This window comes from Xiphias gladius, chromosome 5, assembly GCF_016859285.1.
Source record: "Xiphias gladius isolate SHS-SW01 ecotype Sanya breed wild chromosome 5, ASM1685928v1, whole genome shotgun sequence".
Lineage (NCBI taxonomy): Eukaryota > Metazoa > Chordata > Actinopteri > Istiophoriformes > Xiphiidae > Xiphias > Xiphias gladius.
The window spans coordinates 10747730-10767580 of record NC_053404.1 but is presented as its reverse complement, the minus strand read 5'-3'; the positions used below and the strand labels follow the sequence as shown (position 1 = coordinate 10767580).

General features: G+C 37.7%; 3 protein-coding genes across 5 annotated transcripts in view; 2 read left to right on the top strand and 1 right to left on the bottom strand.

Moving 5' to 3' along the window:
* The first annotated feature begins 148 nt into the window (after positions 1–148).
* c8g (complement component 8, gamma polypeptide) lies at positions 149–5189 on the top strand. Of its 3 annotated transcripts, none has more exons than XM_040127576.1 (7): positions 149–495; positions 1613–1758; positions 2417–2487; positions 2576–2683; positions 2845–2949; positions 3343–3378; positions 4595–5189. In XM_040127576.1, the coding sequence occupies exons 1-7, from the start codon at positions 313–315 to the stop codon at positions 4612–4614; spliced, it is 669 nt and encodes a 222-aa protein (XP_039983510.1). In that variant the 5' UTR covers positions 149–312; the 3' UTR covers positions 4615–5189. The 3 variants fall into 3 exon arrangements, with proteins under 3 accessions (XP_039983510.1, XP_039983509.1, XP_039983511.1); XM_040127575.1 differs by having other exon boundaries at positions 3779–5189; XM_040127577.1 differs by lacking the exon at positions 2576–2683 and having other exon boundaries at positions 3779–5189.
* A 1019-nt stretch (positions 5190–6208) lies between these two features.
* Positions 6209–8001, top strand: LOC120790219 (lipocalin-like). The gene is made up of 6 exons (XM_040127578.1): positions 6209–6369; positions 6644–6783; positions 6884–6963; positions 7158–7271; positions 7373–7474; positions 7589–8001. The coding sequence occupies exons 1-6, from the start codon at positions 6274–6276 to the stop codon at positions 7606–7608; spliced, it is 552 nt and encodes a 183-aa protein (XP_039983512.1). The 5' UTR covers positions 6209–6273; the 3' UTR covers positions 7609–8001.
* A 1402-nt stretch (positions 8002–9403) lies between these two features.
* Positions 9404–19851, bottom strand: part of cntnap2a (contactin associated protein 2a) — a 324180-nt gene continuing 313732 nt past the window's right edge. Inside the window, exons 24-26 of the mRNA XM_040127346.1 lie at positions 14753–15037; positions 12599–12670; positions 9404–11846 (exon numbers count right to left, since the gene is read on the bottom strand). Coding sequence (XP_039983280.1) covers positions 11647–11846; positions 12599–12670; positions 14753–15037 — 557 coding nt within the window. The 3' untranslated portion in view covers positions 9404–11646. The remainder of the gene's footprint in view (positions 11847–12598; positions 12671–14752; positions 15038–19851) is intronic.

The following is a 19851-nucleotide window of genomic DNA, read 5'->3' as shown; positions in this document are numbered from 1 at the left end:
GACACCGCAACACTGCAGTATGGCCTAATCTCTGCCAGTAAACCAAGTTAATATTTAACATTACAGGCCATCCTCTATTTCAAATTGTTTGTCTCCTGCTCTCTGTCTGTTTATGCATTTCTTCTGTGTCTATGTGTCTGAGGTTAAGTAAAGCAGCAAGGAGCTGTGAGCAGTCAGAGACAGAGGGGACAGAAAACCCAATGGAAAAATAGGAGGGCAATTTATAAAAAAAGGAAAGTAAGAATAACGGAAGCTGAGCAATCCTATAGGAAAGCAAGCCAGAGTCTTGAGTGTATTAATGTCAGTGTGAGGATGGCTGGAGTATGGCGGTGCATGTTGGCAGTGATGGTGTTGATGTGTGTGTGTCTGTGGGGTTCCAGTGAGGCTGTAGGGGGGGCTAAGAGTCGACCGCGACCCCAAAGACGACGTCCCAAGAAGCCAAAGGTCAACCCTATTGACGTGACCCCACCAGCACAGAACATAGACATGCAGCAGGTAAGAAACTGATTGAAGAGGCAGAGCATATACACTACTGTATGTGTCTTAGATTGTGTATTATCGCTTAATTATTTCCATGTCTGTCTGTTAAGTGCTAGTTCGAATAATTATTTCCAGGTTGCCCAGGTTGTGTTTGACATAAAGTGACCATTTTGAAACATCTCTTTAAAATTCATTGTGACAGGGCTGGAAAAAAGATTTATGAAACTGCAGTGGGAAGAAAAGGTCTCATTTTGATAAATTAGGGGAAGACTGTCCAGGCAGTGGACTGCAGCTGCAGCCTGGGAGCACCACAGTTAATAGTTCACTGTGCTGTTATCTGACCTTTGTGCACTGACAGTTTGATTCTGTTTCTCACTTGTTTGTACTATAATGGATCAATCGCACATACAAATAGCACTGCAAAAAATCAGGGGAAACTGTGGCATATTAACAAAAATAAGACGACCCAAAAGGAGCTAGATATTGCTTTGAGGAGAAAATGAGGCAAATGAAATCCAGTGGGTTTTTGTCCTTAGTTAACATATTATTAAATGTGAAAAGATACTAAAACAGCTAAGATTTAAATGCTAGTTTAGGGGGTAGACGACTTGCAAACATCTATCCAAGTACCCATGCTAAAAAGAGGAATGTTTTGGCAAATTTTTCCAGAGCCTCAAACATACAAACAGATGAATCTGCTTAGCTACTGATTACTGCGGGGGCAATGTGCACATGCTTGTGTAATTGTATCAATGTGATGTTTCAGGCCATAAGGGGGGGTTCCAGTGAAACAGAATTTAAACAGGTTAAAAGATAATAGAGCAGGATATTTGAAACAGATCTCCTAGAGTGGAGAAAGTTTTAGATATTACCCTAAGTATTTAGGATATTACCCTAAATATTCCTGGTAATAACCAGGTAAAATAGGACAAATACAAGGTAGAAAGGGTTTACAGGATCATGATCATGTCAATCTCGTAAAAAACGCCTTTTAGTGGGAGAGGAAGCAACTCCCAAGAATACCCCCCAAACTTACTTTCTATTTGTAACCATGTCTTAGGCTGAAGAAATATGTGAAAGTCTTGTTTCCTCTGTCTCTGTCCATTTTGCCTGATTCTTGTATGTGTTACAGATGACAGGAACATGGCACCTGCTAAACACTGCCTCCAAGTGCTCATATCTGATAAATCATGGGACCAAAGTGGAGCCTACAGTCATGACCCTCACACGTTCCTCTGCCTCTGACCAAACACTGTCCGTTAGTAGTAAAACCCGACAGTAAGTAACACTATCTACACACTGTATGTAAGCAAATACTTTGAATGGAGATTTCACTGTGAATTTTCAGTACCTTGATTTATCAGCAGAGAGGGCAAATTGGCCAAAAATCTCTCCACTCACTCACTTCATGCTGACTTCATGCTCAAACCACATGGGCCTGATTTTATTTGTGTTTCTTCAAAAACAGGAAGAAGGAGGCAGAACAGTAAAATCCATCAGCTTTCCTTCATAATTTTAAAAACTTTTAGTGCAACTTGACCTGGCCTTTGCAGAAAGACTCCTTGTCAAAAAGACAAGGAGTAAAATTCACAATTTCAATGGAAAAAATGTGTGCTTTGTTTTTTTTTTTAGGGCTTTCTGTGAGATCTTTGCTGTGATGTGTGGGTTATGATTCCTTTTGGGCCCAAGTAGAGGGAAACAATTTGTTTTTGTGTCTTTTCTCATGCAACATTAGAAAACTACTTCAATCAGAGGCCTGAAACAGTGACAGGATATTAGATTACAGAAAACTTTACACAATAACCTACCACAGTTCACAATTTTACCAGAAAATACAAAACTGTAACCAAAATAAAATGTCAATGTTTAAGCTCTTCTCTTCTCTTCTCTTCTCTTCTCTTCTCTTCTCTTCTCTTCTCTTCTTTTCTCTTCTCAGTATTAATCAGTGTTGGGAGATATTACAGGTTTACAATCTAACCCCAACCCCAGGACGACTAATGCTTAAAGGTCTGTCCTTCTATTTTTTTTAAACTTATTTAGCGCAGTAGTAATTCGGCATCACTCTGTCTTACCAGCTTTCTGTTATTTCCACCAGGAGCTCGTCCAGAACTGAACACTGAGATAGTGATTGGGGAGACGGACTATAGCTCATATGCAGTTATGTACTATCAGAAACAGGGCAAGATAACCATGAAACTCTATGGTGGGGTCCTCAGCCATGTGATCTTTGTTTGATATTTTAAATCTAAAAGCCAGTTGGTGGTGTGGATAGACTTGTTTTACTCTGTTAAATTGAAACTGCACTGTATGCTAAAAAAATGCATTTGTAATGTCATAATGTCTGCTTTTGTGCTTTGTATGCAGGCAGGTCTGTAGACAATCTGTCAGAACCAATGTTGACCAAGTTTGAGCAGCTTGCTGCAAAACAGGATTTGGGACTGGCATACCTCTTCCCTTTTCCAACATACAGTATGTTCATGTCCACCTGAAAAGCAAAATAGAATAAGCTATATTAATAAAAGCAATATTTAATGTAAACTGGCATAATAAGCCTCAGGAGCAAATAATTTAGCTTGAACAGGTTTCTAGTATTCAACATATTTGTAAAAAAGTAATTTTGAATATATTGTGCTACTTTTCAAAATAAAATTAAAACATTTTAGAAAATATTGCATAACAATGTAATATTGCATTAAAATGTCATGTATTACATGCTCACTATGCTCACTGATTTCTCAAATGTTAAATCGGTTTAAGGTAGACTATCACTTGTAATTGAAATGTAGTCAAATAGTAATGCAACTTCCTCCTCAGTTTCCTTTAAAACTAAACAGTGTGTTAATTGTTTTTTTTTCTTTCTAGGTCACTGTGGTGATGTGGACCAGGATCATGTCATCAGTAAGTTAATTTGATTTTCAATAAAATATAAAAGCAAACATTCAAATAACAAGTAACAGAAATTAATTAATAGAAGTAAAAAACTCATAACTATAAAAGCTTTTTATTTAATCACCTTGACATGCTAATGTGTAAAGTACTGAAGAAGGTACTCTAAAAAACTGTAGAAAAACTATAGAAAAGCATTGAATGATTTGTGTTTTAGTTGTCAGTGTAGCATACAGGCTTAATGTATACTGAGTATTCTCCCAGGTCATTGCACACCGCAGTATACTGAGAAACTTATTCATGTCATGTGGTGCTCTAGACTTACTTCATGCATTACATTATGTTCAGTGTAACTGTGAGAAAGCTCACTGGTTCAGTGCATTACATAATGATCACCATTCTACCTTTACAGCTGGAGTTCTGCTGTGTGCTGGTGGCTGAATGCACTTTTTGTGAAAGCTATTTATGAGTTTTTTAGGTTTTGAATACTACTATTAACAGCCACTACAAAGTTTTTAATATTTAGGAGTTAGGGTCAGGAAATAAAGAATGAAAAATACAAGATTAAGAAAGGAATACAATTAAGAAGTCACAGTTTCCCTTTAGATAATAATTTTTAAATTTAACAATTTCATTAGTTTAACATATTATATTCACAAGTATGAACAGCACATTTAATGCACAACTGAAATACAGTGCTTTTCAAAGTGAAATTTAAAGCTCCAGTCTAGTTTATAAGCTACTTCATGGAATTCATGGAATCCAAAAAGTTGTTTTTTTTGCAAAAGCTAAATGGATTTAGTGGTGGACACTTACTTTCCTCACCATGTAATGATAAAATTTCACAGTGCTTTAACATATAAGATATATTGTATTTTATATATTAAAAATAATTTATATATATTATTTACATTATAGGTAAGAAAATTATTGTTTTATATAATTGTGTATTTATGATCAGCATCTTAGTTTTTATATAACTTAACTGTGAAAAAAGAGAAGCCTGAAGGCAACTAAATAATTTTAATAGGCTCTTATTAGAGAGAGAGAGAGAGAGAGAGAGTGGCTCTTTAAGGAAACCAGTGACCTGCTGCCATGACCTTCCCAAACACTTTTCATGTTTGCTCCTACAAGCTGTGCATGTGTTGGTCTCAAGTTGTGTAACAGTCAGTTATTTAAACTTTGTCAACAACATGTTACTCAATCTCAGTCAGTCTTTGTTTTACAGACTGTGTCCCAACATGTTGAAGAATCAGAGCTGTGCAACAGACAGAAGAGTGTTCAGCAGTTTTCACACATATATCTGACTACTGTATCATTTAAAAATGTGAATGTCAGCAAGACAGTTGTTCAAAGACTGCACTGAGGTCTTGAAATTGTGAAACTGTGAACTGTAAATGTTACCATTTACAAATAAATAAAACAAAATGGAAAGAAGAAAATGTTTTCAGTTTTTATCAACAATGAGCCTTTTCTGCTGCCAGCTGATGCTATGGTGAGATGCCATTGTCATTCAGTTAACGTTAACGTTAACTGAATGACAATGGCGTTAACGTTAACGTTGTTAATTCAATCCCATCTTTTTATTCTGAGATTTAACATTCAGAATGTGTGTCTATATGCATGCTTCGGGGGTGAGTGTGGGGACACAAAAGAGGGGTGGGGTAGGGTGCAGTTAATGAAGCCCAGATGTGGATCCCTTGAGGGGTTCAGGGAGTTTCGTTACAAAACTAGGTTACCAAATGTGAATCTTACTGCTCCCCCTTGCTCCACCCAGCACCTCTTTCTCTCTCTCTCTCTCTCTTTCTTTGTGTGTGTGCGTGTGTGTGTGTGTGTGTGTGTGTGTGTGTTGTTACATAACCAGCCGATTGCAATTCAGTGCCTGTCTTTCCTCCAATCAAAGGGTGCACTGATGAATCCATCAACTTATTTAAGTAAATGAAGAATTCACAGTAAATAAGAACTTTATGTATCACACAATGTAAATCATACAAATCTCATACACAGTGATGAATTTAAGGGGGATTATTTACCACATAAAGCAGAGATTTATGCAACATTGAATGTCAAATAAATTAATCCTACTCTTGTGTTCATTTAGTTGTTACAAAACTGAGAAAGGAGTAAAACACATCTCCCTTAAATTCTTCATGTTTCAAACATTTTATATAACATTCAAAATGAACTCACTGATCTGAGTGAATACTTGTAAGCTGCAAAGAACAACTGAATCATTGTATACAACACTAGCAGTGCTTTTTGTGAGAAATAGTGAATGGTTTTCACTGTGAAGTTCTTAAATATCACTGCCTCCGAGCTGCTAGCAGTGCCATAAAATTGGTTTATTATATCCAGCAAATTCTAATAGTGATTGAAATCTTATACCGAGTGGAGTTTAATCACTCACAGAGTTGATTTGATGCTTTATCTCCCTTAATTTTAGCAAAAGTTTGTATGATCTTTTGTTTCTGGCTGTGTGAGTGTGTTCTGGGGGCTTTCGTGTACCATTATCATGAAAAAATTTGCACTTTTACCAAAATGATGTTTTGATAATCCAGGCATGCCTGAGCATTTGTGGTTGAGGAGGGAGAGGGGGAGGAAAAGAACCCTATAATGACCCTACTCTCCCTTTTCTTCTCCTCCCACCGTCATTCCTCCCTCCTCACCTACCCCCTCTTCCATTCACACGTGCCAGTTGTGTAACCACAGTGATTTGCAATCCAGTGGTTGAAGGCCAAAGAGTTTTTGTAATGCAAAAGCTAGTAGTTGGAGAGAGAGAGGAGGAGTCAAAAGGGGGAGAAGAGGATGGGGAGTAAGACTCTGCAGGATATAAGTAGCCTGTACCTCTTTACATCCCAGTGCTGCTTCACTCACTGCTGGAGAAGCTTAAAACATAAAGGAGAAGCCATGAGGAACTCACTGATGAGGATGCTGGGCACCTTGATATGTGTGCTGGGTGCCTGTGCCGATGTCATACCTGTTAAAGACTTCAACCTGGAGAAGGTAAGAGAGAGGGAGTACTATTACAACTACAATAGCACAGTGATTTGTCTGTATTGTCCAAAATGACTCTATTAATGCCTATGCCAGAAAGGAAGTTTTATTGGGATCTGTGAATGGTGGACATGTTTAGTGCATCTGCTTACTTTTAAGGATATGTTATGTGAAAGATAAGAGTGATGCAAGTATTGCACTTTGTAATTTGCTAGTTATAATCTTTCAACCTTAATGCTTTGATAAATTAAAAAAAATAACCTTTTTCCTCCTCTTCTTTTAGATCGCAGGCAAGTGGTACATTGTTGGCTTTGCTACCAATGCCCAGTGGTTTGTGAATCACAAGGCAGAAATGAAGGTGGGCACTGCTGTATTAGTGCCAACTACTGGAGGAGACCTGGATCTCTCTTATGCCAACCTCAAGTAAGCGATTAATTTGTGATCGTATTTTCAAATGAAAACATCCTGATGATTGTCATGTGGAAAAAAGATAAATAAACTAATCTTCTTCTCTTTTTTTTAGTGCTGATGGTACCTGCTGGAGAATGACTCACCTTGCTAAGAAAACTGACACCCCTGGACGCTTCACCTTCCACAGCCAGAGTGAGTACATAGACACACACACACACACACACACACAAACACACACACGCGCACACACACACACACACACACACACACACACACACACACACACACACACACACACACACACACACACACACACACACACACACACGCACACGAGAGAGACATAAACATATTCTTTCAACAGCCTGACCTGTGTATTTCTGCAGTTTGGAACAATGACAATGACATGCACATTGTTGACGTCCTGTATGATGTCTATGCTCTGGTCCACACCATCAAGACAAAAGACGGAGTGTCTGAGGTCCTAAATAAGCTTTACAGTAAGTCTGGATCGTTCATAGCTCAGCAACATTCTGGGAAAGCATTGTATGTTGAATTCAGGATTTGCTGAAGATTAAAGCAACTGATACTGTGTTTGCAGGTCGTACTCAAGAGGCCAGTGTTAACATGCACCAGAAGTTCACACAGTTCTCCCTGGACAATGGCATCCTCCCTGACAACATTGTTATCCTGCCTAAAAATGGTAGGTCATTAATATAGAAAAATATATAGGAAATTTATTTATAAATACATTGTGGCTGTTTGTGTAAATCGTTCAGACCTTTGCTCACTGGCTTCCTTATGTGTGTTGCTACAGGTGAGTGTCCTGAAGTTTGAGGAGGCCACTGCCATTCTCCTTCCTTCAAGTCCCAGGCTTTCATCTCACAAGGGTTTTATATTCCTGAATGACTCTGATGTCTGCAGCATTATAAAGCTACATCTGAGAAAGTGAAACTCGAGCATTTTACTCCCTTCCCTGCTTTGTACCAAAGACCAATCCTGATCCTAATTCAGACCTCACTTCACCAATTCACACATTAACTGTGGCATCAGAGAGGAACAATAAAGGGCTGATAGTGAGACAAAGGGAATAAATATGCATGACTGTGAAATCTTACAGTTTACTTTTTGTACATGCGTGTCTTTCATAACTGCTGATTTCTTTTGCAGTGTTTTATCTTTTGTTGAAATGAACTTTGTTCAAAGCCAATAAAAAATTATAAAACAATATTACACAGTTCAGAGTGATTCCTTTTTTGGTAGAAAAAACTGCATCATAAATTCAAATCTGTGAACATGTGGAAGTCAGATCACTACTGTATTTCACCTCTCGTATTGTATACTGGCCCTTACTGGCATAATGGGTAGGCACAATATAATTTGTTTTTTTAAACAAATATACTGATGATAGGGTTGCTATAACCCTATATAAGAAGTACCAGATCATAAGCCTTTGCAGTTGGACTGTGGGTCCTCTATTTACTATTTCTATAAATACAATAAATGGAAAATTACAGTGATTCGAAAATGCCTTGTTTTTACAATGGAAGCAAGGGAATTGTGTTTTTTAATGGAAAACACTGAAGCTCTACAGTATATGCAGGAATATACAGTGCCACCCAAAAATTTATTTGACTTGACAAGCTGTCATGTGATTTCAAATGTGATTTATGTAAAGAGCATGTCAGCAAACATAGCTGAGTGCTCATTCTTACACTTTATTTTGCTTGCCACATTATCGAAAAATAACGGCAAAGTGAGAGAACGAGATACACACACTGAGCAGCTGGTGAAGGATTGAATTTGAATTGAATTCACACATTTCTGACAATGTCGACAAAACCGGAACATTATGAGCTTCATTATATTAGATTTTATGGCGGGTCTTGAGATCATCTGTTGATTTGGGTGATGTGCTATCGAATACGATTGTCCTGACAGGGATAAATTAAGCTTTATTGAACTGAGATAAACTGATGGTGTTTTCTACATGATGTCTGACTGAATGAAGCTACAACATCTGACCACAAGGGGCAGCCTATGACAAACCTTCTCATCATAGTGAAATGTTCATTTTAAGCCAATAACAAATAAAAACGCTTGATAGAATTTTGTTCAGATAATAGCTGCTTCTCATAGGCTTATATCTATATCTATATATATAAATAGTTAGTCAGTTAAATTGAAATTACTTTCTAAGTAACCCAGTTACAGAATCTGTGTGATTCATTCCCTCTTCTCCCTCTTTTCACACCCTCTTTAATCTTCTGGATTATTTGAGACTCATTCTTCAAAATGTGTTATTTACTTCATCTCTGCACTTCTAAATTTACTTTTTATTTCATGGCATTTTCAATTAATTAGGGTGAAATAGGGCAAGTCAGAAAAGAGGAGTGGTGACATGCAGCTGTAGGTCATGGGTCAGATCCACAGCCTTAATATAATCATGATTACTTTATATGGTATAAGTTGCAAGATGATCCATGAATATCCTCCTGCCACTTGAGTGACATGTGTGTCATAATCATTTCTCTGTCTGAAGATGACTGCATGCCAATATATGTGTTAACATGAAAGTGATGCATAGAAAAAGATTGATATTTAAGATCAAACACTCTTTACTGAACGCAATATAACTCAAAGCAAAACATATGGGTTATGGTTTTGTCTGCTGGAGCTGATAATCATTTATCATTGTTGTTCTGTTCAAACCACATATCAAGGACATGTGTGCGTGTTTATGTATAGTTTAAGTAATATAAAGTACAGTCACTCATTTGCCTTCATGGATTGGTGCATGGATGGAGAAAGTGTTCTTTGAGGCTGCAGTAGAAGGCAGGCTGAGCTCACTTGCTGTCTCTGATAAAGTGATGTACAGTTAGCACTCAACCATGAGGCGATGATGATAACATACAAAATCTTCATGTAAAAGTGTGGCAGGGCAGCAATTTGACCAAACAGACAAACAAAAAGCAAATTCACAATGAAATTGCAAAGTTGGCAGCTGGTTTTCAACTGTACCACATTGTACTGTAAACGGTAAGGAAAAGAGGTAAACATAACTGACAGGAAAACAACATGGTTAAAAAATATAAAATACAGTTTCGAATGCATGTTGGACAACAGTGGCACTGTTGGAGTGAAGCTTAATCAATTGCTCACAAAGCAGAAGCCTAAACATTCTGAACACACTGCTCTTGTAATTGAATGAACCTTGACTCATGCTTTATCAAACATATATGTTTGTGTGTGTATGTGTGTTACAGAAGGTAGGTGTTAACTTCTTTTGCATTGTGTAGTGTGCAATTTCTGTACATCAATGTAGCTGCTCCTTCTCCACAAAACCCTACACAGCTATGCTTGAAAAAGTCTACGTTTTATGGAATCAAAGAGAAATTTGCTGAATTTTTTCACCCAAGCGTTCTGAATTCAAAATCAAGTTTTGATTGAGATTCATGGGAACACAGCACCATTCAAATCAGGACACATAAAACACCTGAAAACTCTGTTAATGGAGACTTCATGCAGCAGCAGTCAAGTTCTTGTAGTAAGCCTCTGTTAAGTAGTCTGGGGCAAGGTAATTGGCTCAACACCTTGAAGGCACAATGGACTAATAAGCCAATTTTCATCTTAACCCCATCCCAGGTCTTGAACAGATATTAGCTGTCAATTATTTTATTTTAATTTTATGCTGCTTCAGCCACTTAATACATGGTGTTTAGTGTCAGGCAAGTTGTTCGATCTACCTTTCCTGGCAATTTTTTTGTCCAATATAATAAATCCTGTTCATCTGACATATACATATACCCACAGATGCATGCTTGCACTTTAAACCCACATCCTACAATGTCAGTCTAAGATGTAAAGATATGCAAAGAAATTCCTTAACTCAAAGTCAAACATTTAATGCAAAAATCTGAGCTGATTGGTGAATGACATAAGACTCAAGTGTTTGGCAAAGAAACAAACAAACCTCTGAAGTTCAAATGAGTAAAGGCTCACAGTTTCACCGATTCCAAATTAAAAGAAAGCTGCCTGGCGGAGCTAAACCAACCATGGAGTGTCATGATTTCCCATCATGCTCTGAGAAACCCCTCTCTGCCCTTTGCTAGGAAGGAATGTCCCATACAATCGAATGTCATAAGATTTAAACATAAAACTCTATATTTCACAAATATATAACATATAGACAGACTTATGTTATCATTGTAATATAGATCTGAAATGTCTCATTAGTGTGAATGTATTGAACTCAGAAGAAATCTTTTGGGAAAAAGAAAAAATAACACAAAATATTGTATTTACAAAATGACTTTTGGCATCCATATTCAACTCTATATTACCACAGTATTAGTGGCATGTCATCTGACAGATATGACAGGCTGGTGCAACTGTATTCTGATAAATTAAAAAAAAGGGGGTTTGGCATGTTGATTTGATCATTTTTGATATAAGATTTTTGTTAAAAAATAAAATCAAAATGCAACAGAGACTGGCGATAAATCTGTGCTATGACACGACAGAGTAAGTATAATTATTTGTCATATACAGTATTCAAAGGACTCCTGAAAACTCCCAAGCACGATACAAAGAAGGACAAGCCGGTTAGTATATACATATACAGTCTCTTATAGCCATGCTCTGCTGAATAACTGTCCCTCTTCTCACTCTAATACTCTGTATATATAAAAACAAAACAAAACTGACCAACAAACAAACAAAAACAATTCCTGTACCCGCAATCTGGGAGATTATTGTCCTGTTGAATGGCCGTTGTTCCATCTCTCCCATGATTGGTCATTGAGTAAAACCTCCTCCAGTGGCAACTGTCAGTCTGATGAATCACTTCTTCTCTCAAAGTCCCGTCATTCACTGTTAGATGAACCACTCCTTCTTAGATTCATCAATGGTTTCTGGGTTATCATTGCCAATGATGGCCGTATTCGCTGATTCTCCAGCGGACTCCCCGCTGCCCTTAGCCTCGTTGGTGTGGTAGGTGCCTTTGTGACGGAACATGTAGCGGATCAGGAACACCAGAGTACATAAGATAGTAAAGATCACCACCGCAATGATACCTGCAGAGGTGAAAGACATCATGAGCACAAGTGGGCATTTTTTTAAATCACTGCTTTACCTAGGATACTTTGCTCGCACCTTTGTGTTTGTGAGAGGTTTTTTCAGTCATCATTAGGTGGATTATTCAAACTACCAAAAAAATATTTTCAGCAAAATTTTAATAATTGTTAAATCGTTTCACTAATTTTTAAACAAGAATGCGAACCTTTCTCTGATTCCAGCTTTACAGATTTGAGAATTTGTTGCTTTTCTGTGTCATATAAAATAGAAAACGGAATAGCTTTTTGTTTTGGCAAAAACAATCAATTTGAATAGTGTTCAATATTCAAATACTTTTCAGTATTCAAATTGGTATTTCACAGGGATGTCTGGTTTACAATACCACTTACCAACGATGAAATGACAATGATATCTATATAATTTTTACAATGCTAAAAGACATTCATGTTTTTTTGCTTTTATGTTTTTTTTATAGTATAATATTATAGAAAAAAAGGAACAATAGAGAAATAGAAGGGTTGTTGATCATCTAATAAACCATCTAACCACCATAATGCCACAGATCTAATGATTTTTTACATTTAGCCATGAGGACCAGGTACATCTTAAAATACTTTTCAACACAACACTAATCTCTGTACTAATCCACAAACTAATATTCATTTTTGAGCATGTAATATAATGTTACCTCTTGACACCTCATATGCAAATCTGACAAAGACTACTTCACAAATATGACAACGTTGTGTACCTCCAATAATGGCTGAGTCCCTGTTGACTCCATCAGGAATCACCCTCTCCTCATTAAAGGGGAACTCTGCATCTGAACACAGAGAAGAAAGAAAGGAAGAAAGAAAGTCAAACCAAACATTAATAGGAACTAAAAGAATCTTCAAGATTTAAGTTATTTTATGTTGAATGGCTACACTAGACCAATTTTCACATATTAAAACACCAGACAGATTGGCAAAGTGTATTTCAAGGTCAGGACAATACCAACATGGCATGGTGCTGTTTTGCACTAGCATAAAAACAGAGCCATTAGTAATTTTTCAGAAGTAAAAAGTCATAGGGAGTAATTTCATCCATAACTTGTGTTGAATTATAACGTCAAAGCTTTGCTTTTCAACCCAAGAACAGAACGGTAATGTACTATTGGAAGAAGACAGACACATCGCTTGGTTTCTTCTATATTGGCTCCATCTTTGCTACATAAAGACTGTATATCATATATAAGTATTTCATTAAAGATCCATGACTGGTTAAGTGATTAATGACAACTGCTGCTTCTGCCCGTCCACTATAGCTCTCTGTCAGCAGCAATCATCTAATTGCTAGGATTTCCCTGAACAGACAAAAGTGTCGGGTGAATGACTGAAGAGAGAGATGAAGGATTGAGATGAGTGGAGGAGGTGGTGAAAGATAAAGAAAACTACAAGGAGAAAGATGATATTGTTGAGATCTCAACAATATCATATATATATATATATATATATATATATATATATACTAGACACAAACACTCAGAGTGCATAATCCAAACATAATGCACACAAACAACCTGCATAAATGCACAAACTCATGCAAACTGGAATGAGCTGTCAGCTATTTCTGCTACTGAGTACATAGTTCTCTTGACCAGTAAAGAGCATGAATAAGAAGAAGAGGAGGCTGAAAGGGAAAAAGCAGTGAAAATAGAAAGAAATAGAGGGCAGAAGAGCAACCACACTCATTATAGTTTGTCAGCTGCCTGGATATGCCTGCATATAACGTCAAGAATGATCACATATGAGGTGTTATCACATATGAAAAGATAAGAGACAAGGACAGAAAGACAAGAGATGACCAATACAGTAAAAACTTAAAATGGAAAAACTAATCGCTAGGAGGATGGGAACTGAAAAAAACCAACAAATGCAAAAATCATTGAGAAGTCAGACAGTGATAATTATAGAATAATGACACTCTGGAATACTAAACACTGCTGTGAAATGGAACATTTAGACACAAGAGTACTGAGGTCGTGGTTTGTCAAATGTCCAAAATAGAGGCAGAGTGTGTAACTGTGTATGGAAATCAATTACTGTGTTTGTTGTGTTCCATGTGTATGTTCACATATGCATAATAATGTGCATCTGTATGTCCCTAAATGTTTAGACTTGATCTGATTCAAAACCGAATTAATTTGCAAATGTCAACTGTGTGTAGTAACTGTAGGATTAGCTACTCATTACTAAATGACTTGTAATTTCTCAGCGGAAAGCTGAATGAATAAATATTTTACAATCAATATATTCAGTCAGACGGTACTGTGTCCCAGTGCTGCCTCTAGCACAGACCATAATTGAAAAGCAGAGTTATGTGTGGAACAACAAGGCTATGAGGTTTTACTTAGGCACAGTGGTGCTTTGAGTTTAATGCTAAAATTTCACTCACAGCCACAAATGTTAACCAAAGTGACTGAAGTGATTAGGATACATAGTCTGGAAAAGATGAATTTCTGCACAACATTTCATGGCAATCCATTCAGTAGCTGTTGAGACACTTTAGTGTTGACCAAAATGGCAGACTGACTGTCCAACTGACATTACCGTCCCTGAAGCCATGTTGCTAGCATGGCCAATAACGCAAATACATGCTTTATAAAGTCCCCAGTGTGTATTATGTAGGGTTAGGTTGTTTTTCAGTTTGCAGAGTTTGTTTAATTTGTGTTAAACTTTGGTTATTAACTTTTCTCTGCCACACAGAGAGAAGTGAAGAATGACACTTTATTATTAGTGGTTCTGAATCTGACTTTGTAACATCTGTATGAGTGTTTTTCTTTCAAAAGGGTTTTGTATATTATTAGTGAGGAAGAGGGACTGTCTGAAAGCAACATCTTAAGGATGTTTAGGGTAATTCTCACCTGTGTTGTCCAGATGCCAGGGATCTGTTGCAGCAGACATTGGTGGGATGGTGAGAGGTGACGCCCCACAGTTGGACTCCACCAGTTTGCCTTGGTAAGACACTGGTGATGTGACTGCAGGTTGTTTGTCCGACTGACCAGCTGTCGGTGTGGCCTGAGCCTGTGTGGCTGTTCTCAACGCGGACTTGAGGGGGGCGACTCCGTTGAACTGTACCTGTGACAAGCACCCGACGAAGCCTGGAGTGTTGTAATGCACAATGAGGACCGGGTCTATGTGTCCAGTTTCTGTACAGAAACACAGGGTTGGATAGAAGCTGGAATCAATGGATCGTTTTAATGAACTTATTTTGTTTGATGAGACTGTCAAACCAGTCTAATGTGATGTTAATATACGAAGAACCATAGCCATAAATTCAGTTGATGTTGAGAGAAGCTTGGGAGACAAGAAACCAGGCTACTAGGGCAAAGACCAAAGCATCAGCATTTATTATCCAAAACACATAAGATGAACACACACAACACACTTTCTCTGAATGCTCAAAATTCTATGTGCACACACAAACAGAGCTTATACACTCAAGCACTGGTAGGCACAAATTTTGCTGATGCAAAGGCACAGTAAACCAATACCTTGCAAGTCTAAAGCCCCCAGTGGCAATATGAATCTGCACAAATGAGGATTGGAGAGAGTGAACAAAGATGAGGAGGAGGGAGAGAGCAGAGGAGGAACATACACAGACACTGACCTTAATGTTAAATTAAAGGATGAATAATGAATAAACACCCTCACCTCCCTTACAGTCTCTCTATCTCTCCCTCCCTGTTTCTGGCTATTCATTCTCTTATTCATGGGATGCTTTAGTAGCATAGGATGTGGGTTTCATACTGTATGTTTCTAAAGCAGAATACAACAATGTGAGTTTCAGTCTATGGCACAAAGAAAGGAAGACAAGATTAGGCTTCTATAATGGTATTCCATATTCAGTATTGGTTGTGGTTTCAATCAACACGTTGCTCGTTTCTCTCGCTCAAGCTATGGTCTTAAATGTAGGACAAGTCTTTATCGTGCCTTTGTGAGTATATACAGATGATTCAAATTGAAAGGTCGGCTACTTTGCCCCCTGTTGTCCGCCACACTAACACCTCACAGAAATAACATTTACACGTACCTGTAACAACTACCATAATATGGAGAGCAGTCAAATTTCCTGAGCTTCACCTATTGCCATTGCTATCCAGACAAATTCAGATGTACCTGTTCACATGCAGCAATTTTCTGCAATATTATCTCTATCTCACTGTCTGTTTGTCTCTCTCCTTTGAGTGTCATCTCTTTATTTTTCAGAGAAAATGACTTCAACACACACCTTTTCACACATAAATCAATGACTGAACTGTAGCTGGCCCACTGAGCTTGGTCCGGCCGGTGCTATATCCCTGTTCAGTCTGTGAATTACATGCATTGGCTGTTTGTAGGTTACACACAGTATATTTTCCACAATTGACAAATACTGATTTCTACTGACAGTCATTTGGATCTGAAAAGCTTACAGTCCTGGGAAGAAATGATTGGCACCCCTAAATTTTAAGTACAGAACTTAGAATATATTCAGAAATAAATGCAAATTAACCAATTATGTATAATCAAAATATTTTAATAAAATGTCCAAGGTTACTGAACAAGAGAAAATAAAAATAAACAAAATGTGCATAATATTTAAATAATACAAAAACAAAATGTACCCCAGACACAAATATTGGCACCCTTCACTAATATTTGGTTGTTGAACCTTTGGCAGTAATGACTCTAAATGTTTCTTGTAGCCATCTAGAAGCTTCTTGCACCTGTCTGGGGGTAGTTACTGCCACTCTTCCGTTGCTATGCATTCAAACTCTTTTAAGTTTGCAGGAATCCTTTTAGCAATGGCGGATATCAGCTCTCTCCAAAGGTTTTCAATGGGATTTAGGTCAGGACTCGTTGCTGGCCAGTTTGACACAGTTTATCTTTTCCTTTTCAACCAGCCTTTTGTGCTGCTAGATGTGTGCTTTGGGTTGTTGCCCTGCTGAAAGACCCAATACCTTCCCTCAAACCTAGTTTTCTGACACTGGGTAACAAATTTCACTCTAAAATGCCTCAGTAACCTTCTGGCTTCATCATTCCTTTGATACATTCAATGCCTCCAGCACCCGAGAAAGCAAATCAGCCCCACAGCATGATAGAACCTCTACCATGTTTCACTATAGGTTGGGTGTTATTTTCTTTATGGGCTTCATTTTGTGCTAATAAAACAAACTTATGCACTGCATTCCCAAAGAGCCCTACATTGGTTTCATCTGTCCATAGAACATTATCCCAGAAAGACTGTGGCTTATCTATGAAAGTTTTTGCGAGCATCAGTCTTGCTTTTTTTGTGTCTTTCTTTTAATAGTGGTGTTCGCCTGGGCCTTTGCCCATACAGTCCTACTTGGTTTAGTGTGCAGCGTTCGGTATGGGGCTGAAACAACCAATCCAGATTGCTCCGGGTCAGCCTGAGGCTCTCTAGATGTCTTGCATGTGTTTTTTTCTTAATCCACATCAATCTTCGCAGACTTCTCTCATTCGGTTTCTTCTTAGTGCCACATCCTGGAAGTCTCTTAAAAGTTTTATGAGACTTCTCGATGTAATTACAAACTGCTGAAACAGGGATTTCAAGATCTTTTGCGATTGCCTTGTTGCCTTTGGAATTGTTATTTTTTTTGATAATAGTATTTCTGATACTCTCTGGAAACAATCAGCCCCTTTTTATGCAGTACAACCTTCATTCAGTTTTTAATTCAGGTCATGTAAACATCAAAAATTAAGCAAAGGTGAGTTCTATTTGTTTTTTTATTTTGTTTGAGGAACTAATTTAAATTTATCAAAAGGGTGCCAATAATTGTGTCAACTGTACCGTACAACCGTCTGTTTTTTTTAAAATTTCATTATATGAAACCATTTTTGTTGTTGTTGTTATTCAGTAACTTTGGACATTTAATAAAATATTCTGATATTCTAAACTCTGTATTTAAAATTTAGGGGTTCCAATCATTTCCGCAGTTGTTTGTTCTCTCAGAGCTGATATAGACCAGGGTATTCATTAAAAACAATCTAAAAGAATGTTCAAACATTTTCTAATTTAGGCTCACAACAATCATCATAAATGCTGATCAATGCTTTGCTAAACTTTAAAAACATCTTACATTTTTCAATAAGTGCAGTTTAAAGATGATTCTCACCCATTTAACCATTGCTGTTCACACACACACCACAGACAAATTCACACATGACTGCGGAAAAGATAAGAGCAAGGAGAGACTGCAGGCAGCAAATAACATGATAAAAAAATCCCTCCAACACCTACAATTTAGTGAAGATGTAAACACTGTATAAAACAAAAATTTTCAGGTATAATCCTGGGCTGATTTCAAAACAGCTCCTTCACTTGAACTCTGACTGTGTGTGCAGACAGAGTCTGGTTTTAATTTTTACATGCATGACCAATCCGCTGCTGCACGACTGTGCCACACTCATAAGGAACTGTTTGGACAGTCCTAAAGCAAAAATATGAACAAGGGAAGACTAACTAGAGTACTGCTCTCTCTCTGTGTGTCTGTGTGTTTGTGTTTATTTAATGAATCAAGTTATGTTAGATGATGGGGTTCTGAGTATCTGGACATGGTTTATAATGAAATTCTCTATCTTTATTCCATTTTGATGGGTCCAATGCCAGTGTGTGTGTGTGTGTGTGTGTGTGTGTGTGTGTGTGTGTGTGTGTGTATTTGTACACTATTGATTGTGCTGCCAGGAATAGAGCTCAGTGCTATTTGAGTCTTCTATTCATCATCTGACCAGACCTCCTACAGGCACTTAAACTGTTTATATTTACTGTATCTGTGTGTGTGATGAAAACAATAACTTTACAGACACTTGATACAGGTTCTGCTGCTTAGTTCTCATACAGTATTGCTTTAGATTCAAGATGAGGTGTAAATGCTGTGTTATGTTGAAACTCAAATGTGGCTCAGCATCACCCCTCTGAAGGGGCACTGGTCAACTCCTTCTGCAGGAACAAGACAAATGTGCCTGCTTTCAATCACTTCACACCTTGAGAATAGTGTGGATGGTGTTTATGTGCAAGTGTGTATGAATTTGCATATGTGTGGGGGTGCGCAGATGGGGTGGAGAGAGAAAGACACACATAGACACTCGAAGGAAGTGCTTCACTGCACTACAGTAAGCACAGTGAGCAGAATACTGATACCAACAGTCTTATTAATACAGAATATGAGTATGAATACAAGTCCTCTCTTTCCTGTATGCCTGAACCTGTGTTGATCACTGCAGAGAACTATGTGTGAATACTAATAGACTCTCTGCTAGGAGTATAACAGGCTGCTTTGCATAAAATGCCGATGCGAAGTAAATAGCCGACAATGAAATCGTACATGCTATACAGTAGGAAAGAAAGTGATGTTCAAAATGAAATGCAATAAAATAAATGCACACCACAAACAGTGACCTATAAAATTTCAATAGAGTTCAGCCAACAACTCTGTAATGCTCTTTCAACAAAAGCTGAACATCATTAGATTAATGAGGTGATGAGACGACTCTATTATTTTGACGTTTTTATGGACATAATATGGCCATCCCCAGTCCATTAACAATAAGTATCACCTTGCAATAGCCAGTCATTCAATGCTGATCTTAAGGTTTGTAATCCCCTCTTCTGCTTCTCCTGGTGGCTTCGAAATGGGCTTTCCAGACAAATCAATAAAACATGGGCAAATACACACAAACCAACAGCTCTCCATACACTAATCATGATTAGAACAAAGCAGAGATTAATCCATCTCACTTAAGATTGCAATAATAAAATGTACCATTACATATGATTACAACTAGGTTCTACAATTGTGTTGTACTATTTACCATATGTAACCCCCTCGCACATTCAACTCTACAAAACACACACAAATGCACACACATACACACACGCACGCACACAGACATGCATAAGCACACACGGAGACGCACACAGACTGACACAACAGCGACAAGGTCAGCATGTTGATCAGAG

Bases quoted from the DNA above. Each gene is read 5' to 3' on its own strand.
- c8g (XM_040127575.1), top strand. From the start codon at position 313: ATGGCTGGAGTATGGCGGTGCATGTTGGCAGTGATGGTGTTGATGTGT. The intron at 1,759-2,416 runs GTAAGTAACACT...TTCTCTTCTCAG, and splicing joins GTTAGTAGTAAAACCCGACA to TATTAATCAGTGTTGGGAGA. The intron at 2,950-3,342 runs GTATGTTCATGT...TTTTCTTTCTAG, and splicing joins CTTCCCTTTTCCAACATACA to GTCACTGTGGTGATGTGGAC.
- LOC120790219 (XM_040127578.1), top strand. From the start codon at position 6,274: ATGAGGAACTCACTGATGAGGATGCTGGGCACCTTGATATGTGTGCTG. The intron at 6,784-6,883 runs GTAAGCGATTAA...TCTTTTTTTTAG, and splicing joins CTCTCTTATGCCAACCTCAA to TGCTGATGGTACCTGCTGGA. The intron at 7,475-7,588 runs GTAGGTCATTAA...GTGTTGCTACAG, and splicing joins TGTTATCCTGCCTAAAAATG to GTGAGTGTCCTGAAGTTTGA.